The sequence below is a fragment of the Maniola jurtina genome, chromosome 22 (genome assembly GCF_905333055.1).
Source record: "Maniola jurtina chromosome 22, ilManJurt1.1, whole genome shotgun sequence".
Taxonomy (NCBI): Eukaryota; Metazoa; Arthropoda; class Insecta; order Lepidoptera; family Nymphalidae; genus Maniola; species Maniola jurtina.
Window position 1 is genome coordinate 4,758,537 of NC_060050.1, and position 17,371 is coordinate 4,775,907.

The following is a 17,371-nucleotide window of genomic DNA, read 5'->3' on the forward strand; positions in this document are numbered from 1 at the left end:
TCTTGAGAATCCAAGAGATTTGGGAAACTAAAACGATGTTTATCAACTTATACAGAAGTATTATTAAACTAATAAAAACATTTTGTTATTGAGCTCTGTGAACGGGGCATCCAGGAATGTCTTCAATGTGCGTGAAAACTGTGGACAAAATTTAATATAGCTATAATTGAAAAGTGTATAAACCACAAATCCATACTTCCATACTTAATATTATAAATGCTAAAGTGTGTCTGTCTGTCTGTCTGTCTGCTACCTTTTCACGGCCCAACAGTTGAACCGATTCTGACGAAATTCGGTACAAGGTTACCTTATACTCCGGGGACGGACATAGGCTACTTTTTATCCCGGAAAATTAAAGAGTTCCCACGGGATTCCCAAAAACCCATCCGCTTAACCGATTTGTAGGAAATTTGGTACCGAGGTAGCTTACGTCCCTGTAATTGATATAGGCTACTTTTTATCCCGGAAGACCAAACAGTTCCCACGGGATCTTTAAAACCTTAATCCACGCGGACGAAGTCGCGGGCATCCTCTAGTTATAAAATATAAGTAGGAAATAATATCTGTATTTAAATAAGAATTATTGTCATACTTAGGTTAGTATCACAGGCGTATTCCAATAAGTCGCAGAGGTCCAGAAATGTTCGTTTTTCATCACCCATTTTCCCGCAAATTGGAATAGTGTCATGAATACACGTTTCTGCTAGGCTGCAGAATTGGTCGATTTTGTTCTGGAAGGAATGAAGTGAAAATTTATGAATCAAAAACTTTTACATGCAAGTTTCATGGAGTCCTGGCCCCTAAACTAGAATAGCCCGTATTATAGGCGAAGGCTCGTTAGAGCGTACTTTGCTCAGACTCAAATTGCGGTTAAAACATAGATATGTGGTTAAAACGAGACACAACGCTGTCTCGTTCTAGCTTATGTCTTTAGTCTGAGCAAAGTCATAGTCCGTTCTATAGATCTCAGGCTGACTTTAGAGTTAAAACGAAATAGACTAAGGTGTGTCTCTGTCATAAACTGTGGAACCAACTCGCTCCGGCCGGCGGTGTTACCACTAGATTTCCATATGGATTCATTTAAGGGAGGGCAAATTCCTGAAAGGCCGGCAACGCAAGAACGATTTCAACACTGGTATTGCAAATGCTCATAGGCGACGGTAATTAATCACTTAACTTCAGGTGATGTGCGAGCTCGTTTGCAAGTTATTTTTATCGAAAATAAAGAAATAGTTATCTCGTTTTACTGTGTCTTAAGTATGAGCTGTATAGTCGCCTAAATTGAATAAGGTCTTACGGCTGGCGTCGAAGCGTAGTCAGGAAGATGGCCGCAAGCCGGCAGAAGGACCCATAATATACCTGAAATATAGCATTATGCTAATATGCATCATATCAAAGTATTAATTGTACAACGCAATCGTTTGAGATGTTTACGCGGCTGTAAATATAGCTTCAAGTCATATTGCATACGGAATCATTTTGCATAAATAAATCAATTTTAAATCGCTTCAGAATATTTTGATATTGCTTAAATATCGTTTTATTATGGTTATTTAATGCTATTGATATTAATTTATTAAATTAATTAAGAAATCCAAGCTCTAGTACTTATCTACCTACTGACGAAAATCGTTAAATTTGAAAATTGAAACCGGAAGAAAACCCACTCGTCGGGATATGGGAATCCGCCTTAGAAAACCCCTGCAATAGTGTAATTTTGGAAAAGGAATGACCCCCAGCAATAAGGGCATTTTTTTTTTGTAACCAGGGAGAGTCAGTTTTGTATCGACTACAATATTAATTGGTCCGATTTTACCTGTTAGTAAGTAGGAATAATTAAAGATACAGTCAAAGACGGAAGCGTGCTAACTTGGAAGAAATAAGGCAGTTATGGCATATCCCCAACGCGATATCTTACCGCATCTGTGCTTGAGATACATACGTTTTAATAATTTTGACGAAATTTGGCACAGAGATAGCTTGCACCCAGGGAAAGAAAATAGGCCCGTTTGGCTGTGAAAAATCAAAGGGTAGGTACTCGAGGGATTTTTAAAAAACTAATTCCACGCGGACGAAATCGTGGGCATCTTGTTTAAACGTATTTTATTTCCAAATTGCCCCTATTAGTAATAGAACTCGGGACCTCGCACTTAAAAGACTACATCGCTCACCGCTGAGCAGAGAATTAAAGGATGTAGGCTGAGCTATGGAGTGCACTTTGACTTTGCTCAGACTTAACAGGGCTCTCTCGGTCACTTACTCCATACCATCGTAGTTCCAATTTTATTTGAATATAAAGCAACCAAAGTCCATGAAATTTTGCAGACATATTCTAGAAACTAATATCTGTGCCTGTGGTGTTTTAGATTTTTCTAAAAATATGTAGTTTTAAAATTATATCGGCTCAAAGATTTGTATGTGAATTTTTAAGACCGCGTAACTTTGAAACCGAATATTTTAACAGAAATCTGGAAAACCATAGGCATAGATATTAGTTTCTAGAATATGTCTGCAAAATTTCATGGACTTTGGTTGCTTAGTATTCAAATGAAATTGGAACTGCGTTTGTATGGAGCGAATGACGGAGAGACCCCTCTAAAACGAGACAGCGTAAATACCTGGCAGAAATCTGTCTCGTTTTAAGTAAAACTTGAGTCTAAGCAAATTCAAAGTGCGCACTATATATTTCAACCTTAGAGCTGGTTTGTAAATTAGGATTAAGACGTATACTCACATTGAACGATGATGTTCCTCCACATGCCGGTGTATTGATCTATTAAATGATAATATCCGATTCACTCGTGTTGTGGTTTATTACGGCGGTAAACGCAACGCGGATACAGCTGATGACAGGTGTTGCAAACATTTTATTTATTCTTCACTAGAGGATGCCCGCGACTTCGTCCGCGTGGATTTAGGTTTTTAAAGATCCCGTGAGAACTGTTCGATTTTCCGGGATAATAAGTTTTCTATGTCAATCACAGGGACGTAAGCTACCTCGGTACCAAATTTCATACAAATCGGTTAAGCGGATGGGTCTTTAGGAATCCCGTGGAAACGCTTTGATTTTCCGGGATAAAAGTAGTCTATGTCCGTCCCCGGAATATAAGCTGACCCTGTACCAATTTTCGTCAAAATCGGTTAAGCCGTTGGGCCGTGAAAAGGTAGCAGACAGACAGACACACATTTCGCATTTATAATATTAGTATGAATTTAGGTATTTATAGTTTAGCTTCAGCCTTGGCTTAAGGTGGGATTTAAACTAAACCTTTAAACATTTTATAAAAGGTAAAACTTACTGACATATCAAATGATCTAAAGCACAAACTACTGGGCCTAGAAACCTTAGATTTTGCATAAGTATATAGTACACGAAAGTTTGAGATGGCAATCGCGATGGGGACAACCCGCACGGCACACAGCCCGCGCGCTAGCCCGGTGCTGGATAGCGCGGTTGACGTGCGGATATGTGGAGCGTCCTTCCACCTCATACACTGATTGCCGTCTCGACCTGTCGCGTCCTATATGTTTTCTCCATAACGTTGATACATATTGACACTAAAAATGGTTTTCCAGAAATTTCTGAGTGAATCCGGGACGGGTGTAAGTAGTAAATCTATACTAATAAATAAAATTGAAGTGTCGTGTCTGTTTGAACGGGCTAATCTTCGGAATGGCTAAACCTATTTTGACGGAACTTTCACAGACAAGTAGAGAATTAACCAAGGAGTAGCATAGGCTACTTTTTTAACCGACTTTGACAAATGGAGTTGTGTTTTTTACCTATGTACACTGATATCTCCGAGATTTCTGAATCGGTTTGCGTAATTTTTTTTTAATCGTTAAGGGAACTTTGCGACACTGTTCCATAAAAAATTTGGATTCCAACTCCTCAATCCTGATGCTGCAGGGGATCTGACCAATTCACGCGGGCGAAGCTGCGGGCATCATCTAGTTATACCTATATCTAAACCTTCTTGTCAGCCTATCCATTAGTGAAAACCAAATGAAAATTGTTTCAGTAGTTTATGAAATTAGTCCTTGCAAATAAATTCGATAGAAGCGGGACTTAGCTGTTTTTATTCTTTTTCTATATATCTATAGCATGCATATCAACTAACTTAGGCCTCCTGTGTTTTTATGGCCTTGGTTGCATGTTGTTTTGTAGGTAGATGAGTTAAAAATTTGGTTTTGAAATTTAAGAAACCAAATATTCCAACTTATTTACTTACCTATTTCTTTTGCTTTGATTTTTATTTTACTATCAAAGACAAAATAAGACAATCGCCATCAGTATTATTAAACATCTATACAAACTCCAATGTTATTTTTTAGGTCAAACTTTAAACGAGTGTTAGATAATTTTATAGCTAGTTTATAACCTCTGCCTGTGATCTGTCAGTGCTCCAAATAGTTTTCAACATAAAGCGTATGTTTTGATAGAATTTCCTGTTCTAGAGCCACAGTAACGTGTTCAGTGTAAACATGACTAGCCTAACAACAAACTAGACCATAGTCGGCAAGTGATTTGACCACTCGTGTAAGTTATGATACTTTACCAGCTCTATACTAGTAAGTATTTAATAAAACTTGTAATTACTCTCAAATACTGTTATAATTTTATGTAAATATGTACTGTAGTAATGATGTATAAATTCTGTTGTATATATTTTTTCTCAAAAGAAAAACTTGTTGACTTTTTCAGGTTTTTTAATATTAGGATTCGTAGTTGAAGTTCGGTCACATGTTGAAATAGAAGCAGAAGATTATTTTTTTCCCTTAGAACCGGTAAACTTGCTTTTTTACGTTATCTTATAGTTCAATGTAGTTATTTATTTAATATTATTACAACTCTTTTTCTTGTAAAAGGTAAATTTATAAAAAATAATTAAAAAAGTTTTTTTTAGGTTATTAACTTCTGCAAAATGGCTGACCAGTGTCAACATGATTTCGTCCCGATTTGTGGACAGGACTCTTTGGGTATTTCTAGAATGTTCAACGATAATTGCGATTTATATGAATACAACTGTGATGAGAAAAAACGTAAGTATCCGTTTCTTTCTATTTTTCCCCAAATGTTCATCTGAAGAACAGATTATGGGATTAAGAGTCTCAAATTATAATAAAAAACGCGTTTAAATCATCGTTATCTGGCTTTTCTATATCAGAGTATTGTAGTTTCACTACTGACTAGCCCGGAGTTGGCGGTGTTGAACCCTCATGCCTCGGAGAGCACGTAAATCCATCGATCCTGCGCTTGATCTATATCCGATCGTGTAAGATTTCCGTTCCATCGGGCTATGAGAGTGAGGGATTAGAGATTGTACCTGTGTTTGCGCACATGTTTGTGCCATATAGTGTCTCTCGCGCACATGCTAATCTCTATAAAGAAACGTCACCGTGGCCGAAATTCAGTCGTTATTATTACTCTAGCCCTAATTCACACGAGCGTTAAAAAAGCGTTGCGTTAAAACCCGGCGTTGCGCTAGAAATGTTACGATAAAAAAGTGTTGACGTGTGAACAGATACTTGGGGATACATTTGTTCTATTTGAACGCTTTTTTAACGGACGTTATAAAAGCTCTTGTATGAATGAGGCCTTTCGTAAATTATGTCATAATATATCGATTGGTTAAAATTTTTCTACTTCTCTACACGCTTTGGTAGTGTACAAAGCATTAGGAATGGTCCGCTGAGTCCGCTCTGTAAAGTTCCTTGTTTTTCATTATTTTCTTTGTGTTCAAGTGTCCATCGAGGCGTATTTAACTAATATACGTTTTTATTTTCAGAGTACCGACATGTTAGAGTGGATGTATGCAAATACGAAGCAGCTGCGGCCGAGAGAATGGAAAACTGACTTCAAAAAAAAAATTATAAGCTTTCAAATAATTAAGTCCCTTGCCATAGGGTCATAGGGTCATGTCGCAGTATAAAAAAGAGACACAGTCGTCGGACGCCTGTGATCTCTGGTATAACTCGGTCGCGCTAAGTTTGCACCTCGCTGGAATGCGGCGCCTATCCCACTTACCCGCTCACGTCCCCGCGGTCGTCTTGTCGTGCCAGTACGGTTCGCATACCGTACCTAAACGTCAGTGTGACGTAATCGACGCGAGGTGCAAACTTAGCTTGACCGAGTAGTAAATGACGACCATGACGACCTTTCAACATAGGCTAGCTAACCTAACCTAACTAGTAACTACGCAGGCCAGTACAATCCGGGTCGCAAATCGCACCTTCACCCCGCACTTATCGTACGATTGCTCTGTCTAGACGGCTTTGTCGATCGAACCTCTTTATGTAACATGAAATATCATATCCTAACTCTGTGGCCATGTCGATTAAATTCGGATTTTTGTATCTACGTGAATGTGAAGGTCCTATTGTGATAAAATCTTGGTCAAACCTAGATCAAGGTTTTGCGAAAAAATTTACCTACCTATAATTACAAGAAAGTTGATATAAATATATAGCTCGATAAATCTATTTGTGAATAATTGTAATTGATTATTATTATTGTATTAATGCATCTTATAAAGTACACTGATTTTAATTAATGGTGTAATTATTTTTTAATACAATAAAACTTAAAGCTAGCCTTATCTAATTACTATACAAATCATGCCCGCGTGGAATGGTGCCAAGAATACTGGCTGTATTTCCGCGCTGGACAGCCAGGCTGATCCGTTGCGCAAAAGATGAGCCAGCCCTTCACCCGATTAGGTTATTAAACGCGGTGAAATGTCTCGTAAATTTTTTTTAGCACTAAGACTCCATGGCCCCAGGGTAAAATTGATACTGTTGATGAATAAAATAAAAAATTGCGCGTGTCTACTTAGATACATGTGCAATAGATAATAGATATCTTAGCATTGAGGAAGAAAAATGAATGAAAATATCTATAAAGTACTTAAAATAATGTCCCCACACGTCTCTATGTATAATAATAGTTATTATTATTTATGAATCTCAAAAACCTCTTTAATTTTCCAAAATAAAAAGTTGTTTATGCCCGGGGATGAAAGAAGTATCGAATTTTGTTAAAAACAGTTAATCGAATTGGCTGTGTAAGATAACAGACAGTCAGATAGATGGACTGATAGGCAGACTGTCTGTCTGTCCATTTTTGCATTCATAATATTAGTATCGATTTACTAAAACGCCCACATTACAGTTTAATTCTTCATATATAAATTGCAATACTTAGACATTATTAAAGCCGATACTAGTTGTAAATAGCCTAAGATTACATTAATAGGAATGCCGTAATGCAATATCTAGATGCATATTATAATTGCCCCATGTATTAAGATGCCGTTTTGATAATATATTATGATACTGGTATGCCTATTGAGGTTATTAATAGAGTAATATGAAATCATTTTATTACGTAATCCATGAATGCCGATGTTACAAGTCGTAATCAAAAAATTAAAAAAAAAACACAACTGCTCTACACAAAACTAATACTATATTTAGATTATGAGGAATATCCGTTAGCAGATGAATTTAAACTTCTTGTAGATAATGACATAAACCACAAAACTAAAAAGATATATTTTTAACCCCCGACCCAAAAAGAGGGGTGTTATAAGTTAGACGTGTGTATCTGTGTATCTGTTTGTGGCATCGTAGCTCCTAAACTAATGAACCGATTTTAATTTAGTTTTTTTTTGTTTGAAAGTTGGCTTGATCGAGAGTGTTCTTAGCTATAATCCAAGAAAATCGGTTCAGCCGTTTGAAAGTTATCAGCTCTTTTCTAGTGACTGTAACCTTCACTTGTCGGGGGTGTTATAAATTTTTAATTTACACTTGTTCAAAAGAATTATAACCGGTGCATGTCACATGATGATGCAAGGATTCTAACGATACCTTTCTCTAATATTTATTTTTAGAAGACTGCCCAAAAATGGAGTACAACGTTTTCAGGGTGTATGTATGTAAGTTTTTTGTTAAACACTAACTAGGTACTAAGTACCTAAACAGATTTGGATGTATATAGCATTGTAAGAATCCTTAAATTATCCCAACTGACGCTAACGATAATTTTTGAAAAAAATCAATATGGCAGCGCAAGAGCGTTTTTTTTTTTTAAATAATTACTTATTTTTTTATTTTATGTCACTCATTATAGTACTGATTTACTACGTCAACGAATAAATTTCTCAAACAAGCAGACATATAAATCAATGCTACCGATGGGCATGCCCGGGATCGAAGTCCCGACCTCCCGATTAGGAAACGGACGTCTTAACTGCTAAGCTATTACGTATTATCCTTTACTAACTAATTTCCTTTTCCCGCGAATACATTTCGCAAACAGAAGCAGACATAAATCAATGCTACATGGACATGTTTGCGGGCAAACACGTGCAAGTCAAACACGCAGTGCGAAGCTGCGTAGGCATTTGACGTCAGTGTAACAACTGTTAGGAGTTCCTTGAAGTATTTGCTAAGGTTACACAGCCCTTGCTTACTTTACTTCTTGTCTTTTAATATAATATCGACGGACTTATGCCCAACGGTGTAGACAGGACAGCCTCAGAGAGGTTTTAGGTTCGATCACCGCTTGGTTCAATGAGTAACAGTTTTAAAATGTTTCTATTTCTGTTTCCGAATTGTAGACATTTTCTTTACAATTCTTATTGATACATCTGTTTATTCATTAACCCCTTAAATTGGACAAGTTTAGCAATTAAACAGATCTAGGTACATATATCTTCACCATTAGGTGAAGATACATAACACTTATAGATTAGTTTTATGCTTTAGGCAAGTAAGGCCTACTTGCAAAAGTTTATTTGAATAAAAAATCTTTCAATTTCTGTGCGCAATTACACCTATGCTTTTATTTGAGATATTTAATTACGTATATCAGTATGGTAGTTCTAAGATTTCATGTGTGATCGATGATTGACATAACTGAATATATAAAAGGAAAAAATAACTGACTGACTGCTCTATCAACGCACAGCTTAAACTACTAGACGGGCTGTTTGGTATGCAGAGTAGCTATTATGACGTACACATCCGCTAAGACAGGATGTTTGAAAATTCAACCCTTAGAGGTAAAAATGGGGATTTGAAATTTGTTGAGCCCACGCGGATGAAGTTGTGGGCAAAAGCGTGTTTTGCATAAATCCAATAGCTGGTTCAGCAACTAACAACAGGCAATAGCTTGCAGTCCTGTCTTCATATACCTTGTAACGGTCAGATCTTATTACACGCAAACAATACTCAATTAATAACTGGGCAGATTTTCATTGTGATGGCAGCCACACATTCGCAGCCTATCGAATATCGGCAATCGATATTCCTGTCCTCAAACTAGCAAGAGGGGTTTATTCGTAGCGTATTCGAAACAAACGTAGTTCGGCTTTCATTTGAATATTAACCAATCAAAATCGATTTAATTTTGTATACACATTTTAGAATTAATATCTGTTCAATGCCAGATTTCCGTAAAAATAACTAGTTTTAAAGTGGCTTGGGTTTAACGATTGTATGTAGTTAAAAAAAGTGCGAGTTCTTTTTTAAGGTTCCGTACCTCAAAAGAAAAAAACGGAACCCTTATAGATTCACTTTGTATCTGTTTGTCTGTTCATAATTATATAGGCTTGCGCTTGGCTGCGATGTTACCAAACAGGAGATGATACAGCCTAAGGTGGAGCGCGCCCGCCCAGAAGGTGCCTACTGCAGTCTTCTTTTGAGGTACCAATATTATAGCTGGCGGGAAAAACGGAAGCCGCAAAGGCATTCCATATTCTAGCAGTGCGTATTAGAAACGAAGAATCAAATCGCTTCCTAGTTTCTAAATCGCCAAAGTCTGAATCGCACTTGAACGATTTTTTAAATTGTGCATTGGAAACGTAACAGTAACGCGTGCGAGTGTTTGCGTTCACATCTCCTATACATTTTTCAGTTGCATTTCTACTTATGCTGTTCATACAGTTTAGTTTATACAGTGTGTTTCGATTTATGAAGTAATGATAGGATTTATGAACTAGAACTAGATGATGCCCGCGACTTTGTCAGCATGGATGTGGGTTTTTTACAAATCCCGTGGGAACTTTTTGATTTTCCGGGATAAAAAGTAGCCTATGTAGCCGTCCCCAGGATGTAAGCTAACTCCGTACCAAATTTAATCAGAATCGATTAGAATAGGCCGTGAAAAGCTAGCAAACTGCCAGACAGACAGACAGACATACAAACTTTCTTTTATAATATTAGTATGGATATGGATAAAGTCCTCCCGACCAATTTTTGTCAGGGCGGCGCGCCGGCGGCCAATATCCATAGAGATAAGCCAACTGCGCGGTAGGTGATGCACACTCTTTTGCCTCACTCTCATAGCCCGGTGGGACGGAAATCCGATACGACCGGAGAGAGATCAGGTGCAGAACCGACGGCTTTATGTGCTCTCCGAGGCACGGGGGTGGAACACCGCCAACTTCCTTACTCCGGGCTAGTAGGTATTTACTGAGAATTCCTAATACTTTATTATTTTTCATTCATGAAGTAGGTACATAATGTAATATGTGGCTACTTATATAATATAATATATATAATAGTTTTTATTGTCAGGCATAAAAAAAACCCATAAGTATACAAATAAAATTACAATAGAATATACGTTACATTAAAAGCATTTACTTACATTAGATTAACTTAAGACTAACTGAAATGGTTAAAAAAAACTCATTTCAGATGTCACAGGTCACAGGTATTATTTTCTGTTCTTATCCTGGTGTACAGACCACCAATAATTAAAAATAGGGCTGGGCATCCCTTCACAAACAACCTTGAGTATTGTATTGATAGAGCTCCGAAGTCTTTCCCAAAAGGATGCCACACGAGCTCTGACAATACAATAGAAGTCGGGCACTCTCGCTTCGGCAAACATAGTAGAAGCACTGCAATACCTCGGCAAACCCATGAGTATTCGGAATGCGTCGTTATATTGTACTCGTATTGCAGTGAACGACTTTTTAAGAAAGTTAGTCCATAGCTGGCACGTATAAAAGCATTGGCAGTAGGCGTTAAATAAGGTTATTTTAACTTCCTTGCTGCATTTGCCAAATCTACGCGCCAGCATATTGGAACGGATCGAGAGTGCCCTTCTTTCTCTCTCAATGTCACTGTCATCTTTTAGATGCTCTGTCAGGATGTGCCCAAGATATTTGAACGTCTGCAGTCTGCACAACCCGAACAGCTTTACCATTTAAAATAATTTCTGGGATTCTTTCCGGACCTTTACCTGCCTTGAATACGAGCATCTCAGTTTTGTTCACATTATATTTCAGCCCATGAGCATTAGCATAATGCTCACAAACCGAGAGCAACTTTCTGAGGCCTTTGATAGAAGGGCTAAGAATCACCATATCATCCGCATAACTCAAACTATTTACACATACTCCATTGATGTGGCATCCGATCTTGGTGTCTCTCAGCTCCTCTATCAGGTTATTTACATAAATGTTAAAAATATCCGGAGAAGTAATCCCACCTTGACGAACACCGCAGTCTAATTTATATGAATTAGAAGTCGCTTCGCCCCATTTCACAATATTTGTTTGGTTTCCGTACCAGTACCTCAACAGACCCGCAATTTCATTTGGGACCTGAGACCGGTTCAACAAACCACTAAAGTAAACACACAAAAAAGAGAGAAAAATACATCACCTAAAATATATACCTACCTATAATGTTAGGGATATTCCTTAGAATATCCCTAACATTATAGGACTTTGTTGAAAAAAATCTTTGTTAAAAATCTGATAGGGGCTTACAAGATGTAGAGCGTAAAGGCATTCATGTCCAAACTCTTTCTTTTCTACAGATCATTATTTTAGCATCCTGTATACATATTTAGACAGATGCTGCCCGCACCCGCCAGATCTATTACCAGGCAAGTGATAATACGGCTAGACGAAACGCCGAAATTTGTCTAAGACGCGGGGTGACACCACTTTTTACAATGCCCTGTTAAATGGTTTGGTAAAAATCCAGTTACCGGTACAAGTACCAAATAGATGGAGCATTATTACCGCTCCATTTTAGGTTAAAATAATAGTGGGTTGTAAGAAATTTCCTGTTTTTTGTGTTTTTTATTAGTTTTCCTTACCCGAAGTGTGCCAACTAGACTCTATTGCAACGGATTATATCTCACGAACCGTTATCAGTAGCGAGGTAAAATTTTCCCAGAGCGAGGGAATTGCTGCTATAACAACAAATAATAAAAGTCTTAAACACTCAGAGCATGATCCTTTTTCATCCTCTTAAACACTTTTAACCCGGTTTGTTTTTATAGTAAGGCTCTTGAAAACAAAAATCTCGAAGTAAAATTTCAAGACCCAGTGTTTGGATTTCTACGTCGATAATATGCCAGTCACTCAAGTTTTTCCTTAATATAACTAACTACCTATAGATCATTATTTTAACGTTATTTTTAGACATAAAAGTTGCTATATTTCATGCCTGCTAAAAAAATCATAGGCAGTCGCAGTGCCACTCCATCAATATTGACACGATAGAACAGCGAGGTTACGTCAAAATTGTAACACACAGTAGCGATAAAAAATAAGCTAGATATTTCACATGTGACTGACAATAAATAAATATCAATATTATGTGGACTATTCACGTGGAATCTACGAATTTAAAGCGAAAATTGAAAATAAAATGTTACAGGCTCGCTGCAGTAGGTTCTAAGTGATAAGACATAGCGTTTTGTTAATTTACCTATTCAAATGACCTATTATTGGCTGATAGTTCACTCTCTGGCGAATTTTGATAGATGTACCATACAAAAACTGTCAAATCGTCAAATTTATTCAACACCGGTTAAAGAACTTAAAGAAGTTAGATGTGGAATAATTTAGATTGAATCTATATTTTTTCTCCTTTACTCTATGAACCAAGAACCAAGCGTCTTCTTTAACTTCGCTGTAAACGTTTGCATCTTTGTTGGAAATACCTAGTAATACTTTTTTTTACAACAAAATATTAACGACGATTCAAGGATCCTGAAATATAAGTATCAGGGGGTTTCCTGGGGGAGAAAACCTGTTGGACGACTTGCATACTATGCCTAACAGTGGAAGACTATCGTCTCTTATAGGGTCTTGCACACGCCACGGCCTTGCACCCCCTGAATCGTTTGATGTCATCTGTCCACCTAGTGGGTGTCTTCTAACGCTGCGCACTCTTGAGTGAGGTTACCATTGGACCTTGGGACTCCAACTCTACCAAATTTGCCGTTGAAGTGCCCTACTCATTGCCACTTCAATGTCAAATTTTTCTCTCAGTTACTGCAAATTTTCCGACTTCATATTCCCTAACTTTCCCTCGGCAACCTGGGCGGTCTACACGGTTTCTGGAGCGAGCGTGGATGGCTGGAGTAAAGACTTCGGCGGGGAGGGGCAACGCACGTACAACAGACGGAACCAGCCCAGAAAGAAGAAAGAAAGAAGAAGATTCCCCAACTTTTCATTTTCCCGCAGTTTCTATTAGAATTTTTAGTTAAATGTCTAAAATTTTCCTGATATCAGTCGCAGATGATTTGAGGCACGCAAAGAACAAGCAAGACACTAGCTCCTTGTGCCAATAGCCGTAGCAAACAGCTCGGTCGCCTTGTTAACCTAAACAGTTAACAAGGATCGCAGCACTTAGCTGGAGCACGCTAACAGGGTGGACAAAGCCGGGATCTGTTTGCCGTGCCTAGTTGCGGCTTAAGTGGGTTAATTGTTGATAGAATGTCGGTATCACCTGCCTGACTCCTGCCCTTACACCTTACACTAGAGTTACTCCTAAGGAACCTAACATAACGTAACCAAATCGAAACATAATTTAAACTAAATAGGTAACTAGAATCGATGAACTTATTCTCTATCCACGGGGAGAAGCTAATATAGGGCTCTCTCTGTTACTTAATCCCATAAAAATGACGAAGACAAAAATCTAGTGGGTCACCAACCAATCACAAACGAATCTATGTTCAAAACATTCGAAATTCAATTTGAAAACATAGGTTCGTTTGTGATTGGTTGGGCACTTAATGGTTAACGCGCACTGACTTTTTTGTCTTCATTTGTGTGAGATTACGTAAGCAAGAAAGCCCTATATTAAATTCTCTCCGTGGATAGAGTACCTGTAGTACCGTGCCTAGCAGGCACTTTTAGCATCAGCGATCGATAAAATAAGTTTAATTAACAAGTGTAAATTAAAAATTTATAACACCCCCGACGATCCAAAGTATTTGAGTTTTCCAAAACATCATTTTCAAATAAATAATTATGTATTTAGGCAACGTCCATCTTGACAGCTTGACATTTGTCTATTGACATAATATGATGAACCTAACGGTTATCTAACCTTCTTTTCTACAAGAAAACTAGAAAAGAGCTGATAACTCTTAAACGGCTGAACGAATTTTTTTAGATTATAGCTAAGAACACTCTCGATCAAGCCACCTTTCAAACAAAAAAAAACTAAATTAAAGTCGGTTCATTCGTTTGGGCGCTACGATGCCACAGACAGATACACAGATACACAGACACATAGATACACAGATACACACGTCAAACTTATAACACCCCTCTTTTTGGGTCGGGGGTTAAAAACAAATAACGGTGCCCTATCCCAACCTCTGTCGGATGAGGCTAGGGCACTGTTACGGCTGTACAAGAAGGCCTTACGCAAATAAGTTGTTAAGTATATAATGTGGCCTTACGGAGTGGCATTTTTCAAATGGAAAAAACTCCCAAAAATCAAGAATAAAAAAAAATAAAAAATAATCCTGTCTTATCTAATAAACAAGTGGCCCCTAAAACTTTTACTAGAAAATAGAAAACGCCTTTCACTTTCTTTTTTTCTAACAAATAATAATGAATGGTCATCCATTAATACAATAACAGAATAATTATTGTGTATAAATATTGCAGTTAGTACATTTTTCTCATGCGCCGCGGAGTCAATTGATTAGGCGGCTCGCTTTGTAAGCACCGCTCAACAATTTGCTCGCGGCCGACCGCCCTAATTTTAATGGCCTTATAAAATTTATACTTAATGTATTTATCATAAGACGGGATAGTGTGGATGTGGCTTTTGAGCAACAGTTTTTTTTTTAATAAATAGATTAACATTAAGATTAGTAAATTTAGCTTTACTTCTTCAAATTTTATTCGAAACTAGCGACCCGCCTTGGCTTTGCACGGGTAGCTTATTAAAATTTTCATAGGGATCTCTAATTAAAAAAAAAGCCTATTTCATTCAGGAATAATGTAGTTTTGTACTGGTGAAAGAATTTCCAAAATCAGATCAATTGTTACAGGGATTACTTCCTATAAGCAAACTTACAAACTTTTCCTCTTTATGATATTAGTACAGATTTTTTTTTCTGTCGTCTGGCTTTACACAGATTAGCCAATTTAGTATAGATTGTTTTAATATCTGTCAATTTTAACTAGCAATAAGGTACATACAATAAAATCATAACAATCATGACTTTAGTGTTTCCCTGACATATTATGTAAATCGCTAATTTACATGTAGTAATATGAATCTCATTCATTCTATTTTCATTTTGTTAGTTGAAAAATATTAAATTTTTGGGTGGATGCCTCTGAACTAGGTCGACGTTAATGACTTCAAGCGAGTCGCTGGGTGTCTCTAGACACAAAAAAAGACAAGATCGTGTTTTGTGGCTATCCTTGTAAGAAACCTATAATGTTCAATGTGGATGTCTATCGTTTTAGACAGCAACGACGAAGCAAAAGAAGCTTTAAAAGAATTTTAGCTTTTAAAAAAAAGATTCCGACGAATTGAGAACCTCCTCCTTTTGTTTGAAGTCGGTTAAAAACAGGTCATGTCCATACTATTTCATCAGGTAGAGATAAATGAATCTACTATTGTTTTATTGTTGCGCTTACATTAAGAATCGATGTATAGCGGCCACACGTAAACAAAATCATCTATCTCTTATTTCACAGACAATAAAAGTTATATTGCAATAACAATTAAATAACAATAAAGGTTAGCTCAAGTGTCTTATGGCTTACACAATAAAGTTCAAATTAGTAGGAAGATGCCCAAAAGGATGGTAGAAATTGTTCCGGGCGATGAGGTGGCTTCATACAAGGATAATGGTGATAAAAATAAAAATAAAGCATAAACTGTTTACGATAAATGATATTGATGAGGAATGAATAGCTTTTCTTCCTGTGGTTAGTTAAAATATAAAATGTGTAACTAATTGTGCAGTAACACATGCAGTAAGTTGTAACATAGGTAGGTAGCTATGTCTTCCTAATTATTTAAGTTTTTGAAGTGAAAACCGCTTTAGGCGCGTTGGACGATATACAGGATAGGCAAAATCTTTAAAGTTGCGCTACCTAAGTACCTAAATGCATGATAATAGATGTAAAAACTAAACTTATGTTAACTGGTGTTACTTAATTAACTGGTTTAAAAAATTATGAAATTTTTGATAAGTAGATTACAATTGATTTAAAAATCCAAAAAAAAAAAACACTGTTATTTCATAGTTTTAAGTAACTGTTCACTTTTGTCAGCAATCCTCTCTGACAACCAATTATTTTATTTAGAAAGTTACAATAAAACTTATTACTTACTGTACAATTTACGCTCACTTAAAATAGTGCCAAGAATACTGGCTGCTTTCTGAGCTGAACAGCCTGGCTAATCCTTTGCGCAAAAATTACGATAAGCTTGTCTACTGTAGGACTAGCATATTATATGGAGATGCACTTCAATCACATAACCTATAGATATGAATGAACCAAGCTTTTATACAGGTAGTTCAATCCGCAACACTTTACAAGTATTTCTGAACCAATCCATACTAATATTATAAATGCGAAAGTGTGTCTGTCTGTCTGTCTGCTACGCTTTCACGGCTCAACCACTCAACCGATTTTATTGAAATTTTGTACAGAATTAGGATACATTCTGGGGAAGGACATAGGCTACTTTTTATCCCGGAAAAACGAACAGTTCCCGCGGGATTCCTAAAAACTCATCCGCTTGGCCGATTTGTATGTTTGGTACTGAGGTAGCTTGCGTCCCTGTAATTGACATAGACAACTTTTTATCCCGGAAAATCAAAGAGTTCCCACGGGATCTTTAAAAACCTACATCCACGCGGACGAAGTCGCGGGCATCCTCTAGTAGTAAATATCTTCCAAGCATATGCCTAGCGACTCCACCCTGACTAGTAATGGAGTTCGGATGAAAAAGCTCCGATAAAGGTAAATAATGATGTTGTGGTTCGCCTTAATTAAGACCCTGTGGTAGCAATTAAGCCTCAGACAGAACCTCCTGCTAATTAAGAAATGGATTCTTGCAATTTATTAAT

The 17,371-nt window shown here is 37.1% G+C and overlaps 2 protein-coding genes across 2 annotated transcripts; one reads left to right on the forward strand and one right to left on the reverse strand.

Moving 5' to 3' along the window:
* On the reverse strand, positions 1 to 2,807 carry LOC123876676. The gene is made up of 4 exons (XM_045922971.1): positions 2,735 to 2,807; positions 1,298 to 1,359; positions 593 to 731; positions 1 to 138 (listed from the first exon to the last, which is right to left on the reverse strand). The coding sequence occupies exons 1-4, from the start codon at positions 2,757 to 2,759 to the stop codon at positions 86 to 88; spliced, it is 279 nt and encodes a 92-aa protein (XP_045778927.1). The 5' UTR covers positions 2,760 to 2,807; the 3' UTR covers positions 1 to 85.
* A 1,658-nt stretch (positions 2,808 to 4,465) lies between these two features.
* On the forward strand, positions 4,466 to 6,550 carry LOC123876675. Its single transcript, XM_045922969.1, has 4 exons — positions 4,466 to 4,572; positions 4,706 to 4,788; positions 4,908 to 5,043; positions 5,790 to 6,550. The coding sequence occupies exons 1-4, from the start codon at positions 4,548 to 4,550 to the stop codon at positions 5,855 to 5,857; spliced, it is 312 nt and encodes a 103-aa protein (XP_045778925.1). The 5' UTR covers positions 4,466 to 4,547; the 3' UTR covers positions 5,858 to 6,550.
* The last annotated feature ends 10,821 nt before the right edge of the window (positions 6,551 to 17,371 follow it).

What these genes read in the sequence shown, in the direction of transcription:
- LOC123876676 (XM_045922971.1), bottom strand. Translation starts at nt 2,759, where the DNA reads ATGTGGAGGAACATCATCGTTCAAT. An exon ending in GAGGAACATCATCGTTCAAT is followed by an intron (nt 1,360 to 2,734) that starts GTGAGTATACGT and finishes GCTATATTTCAG; the next exon opens with GTATATTATGGGTCCTTCTG. An exon ending in CGCCTGTGATACTAACCTAA is followed by an intron (nt 139 to 592) that starts GTATGACAATAA and finishes TTTTGTCCACAG; the next exon opens with TTTTCACGCACATTGAAGAC.
- LOC123876675 (XM_045922969.1), top strand. Translation starts at nt 4,548, where the DNA reads ATGATACTTTACCAGCTCTATACTA. An exon ending in ATTTTTTTCCCTTAGAACCG is followed by an intron (nt 4,789 to 4,907) that starts GTAAACTTGCTT and finishes AGTTTTTTTTAG; the next exon opens with GTTATTAACTTCTGCAAAAT. An exon ending in CAACTGTGATGAGAAAAAAC is followed by an intron (nt 5,044 to 5,789) that starts GTAAGTATCCGT and finishes TTTTATTTTCAG; the next exon opens with AGTACCGACATGTTAGAGTG.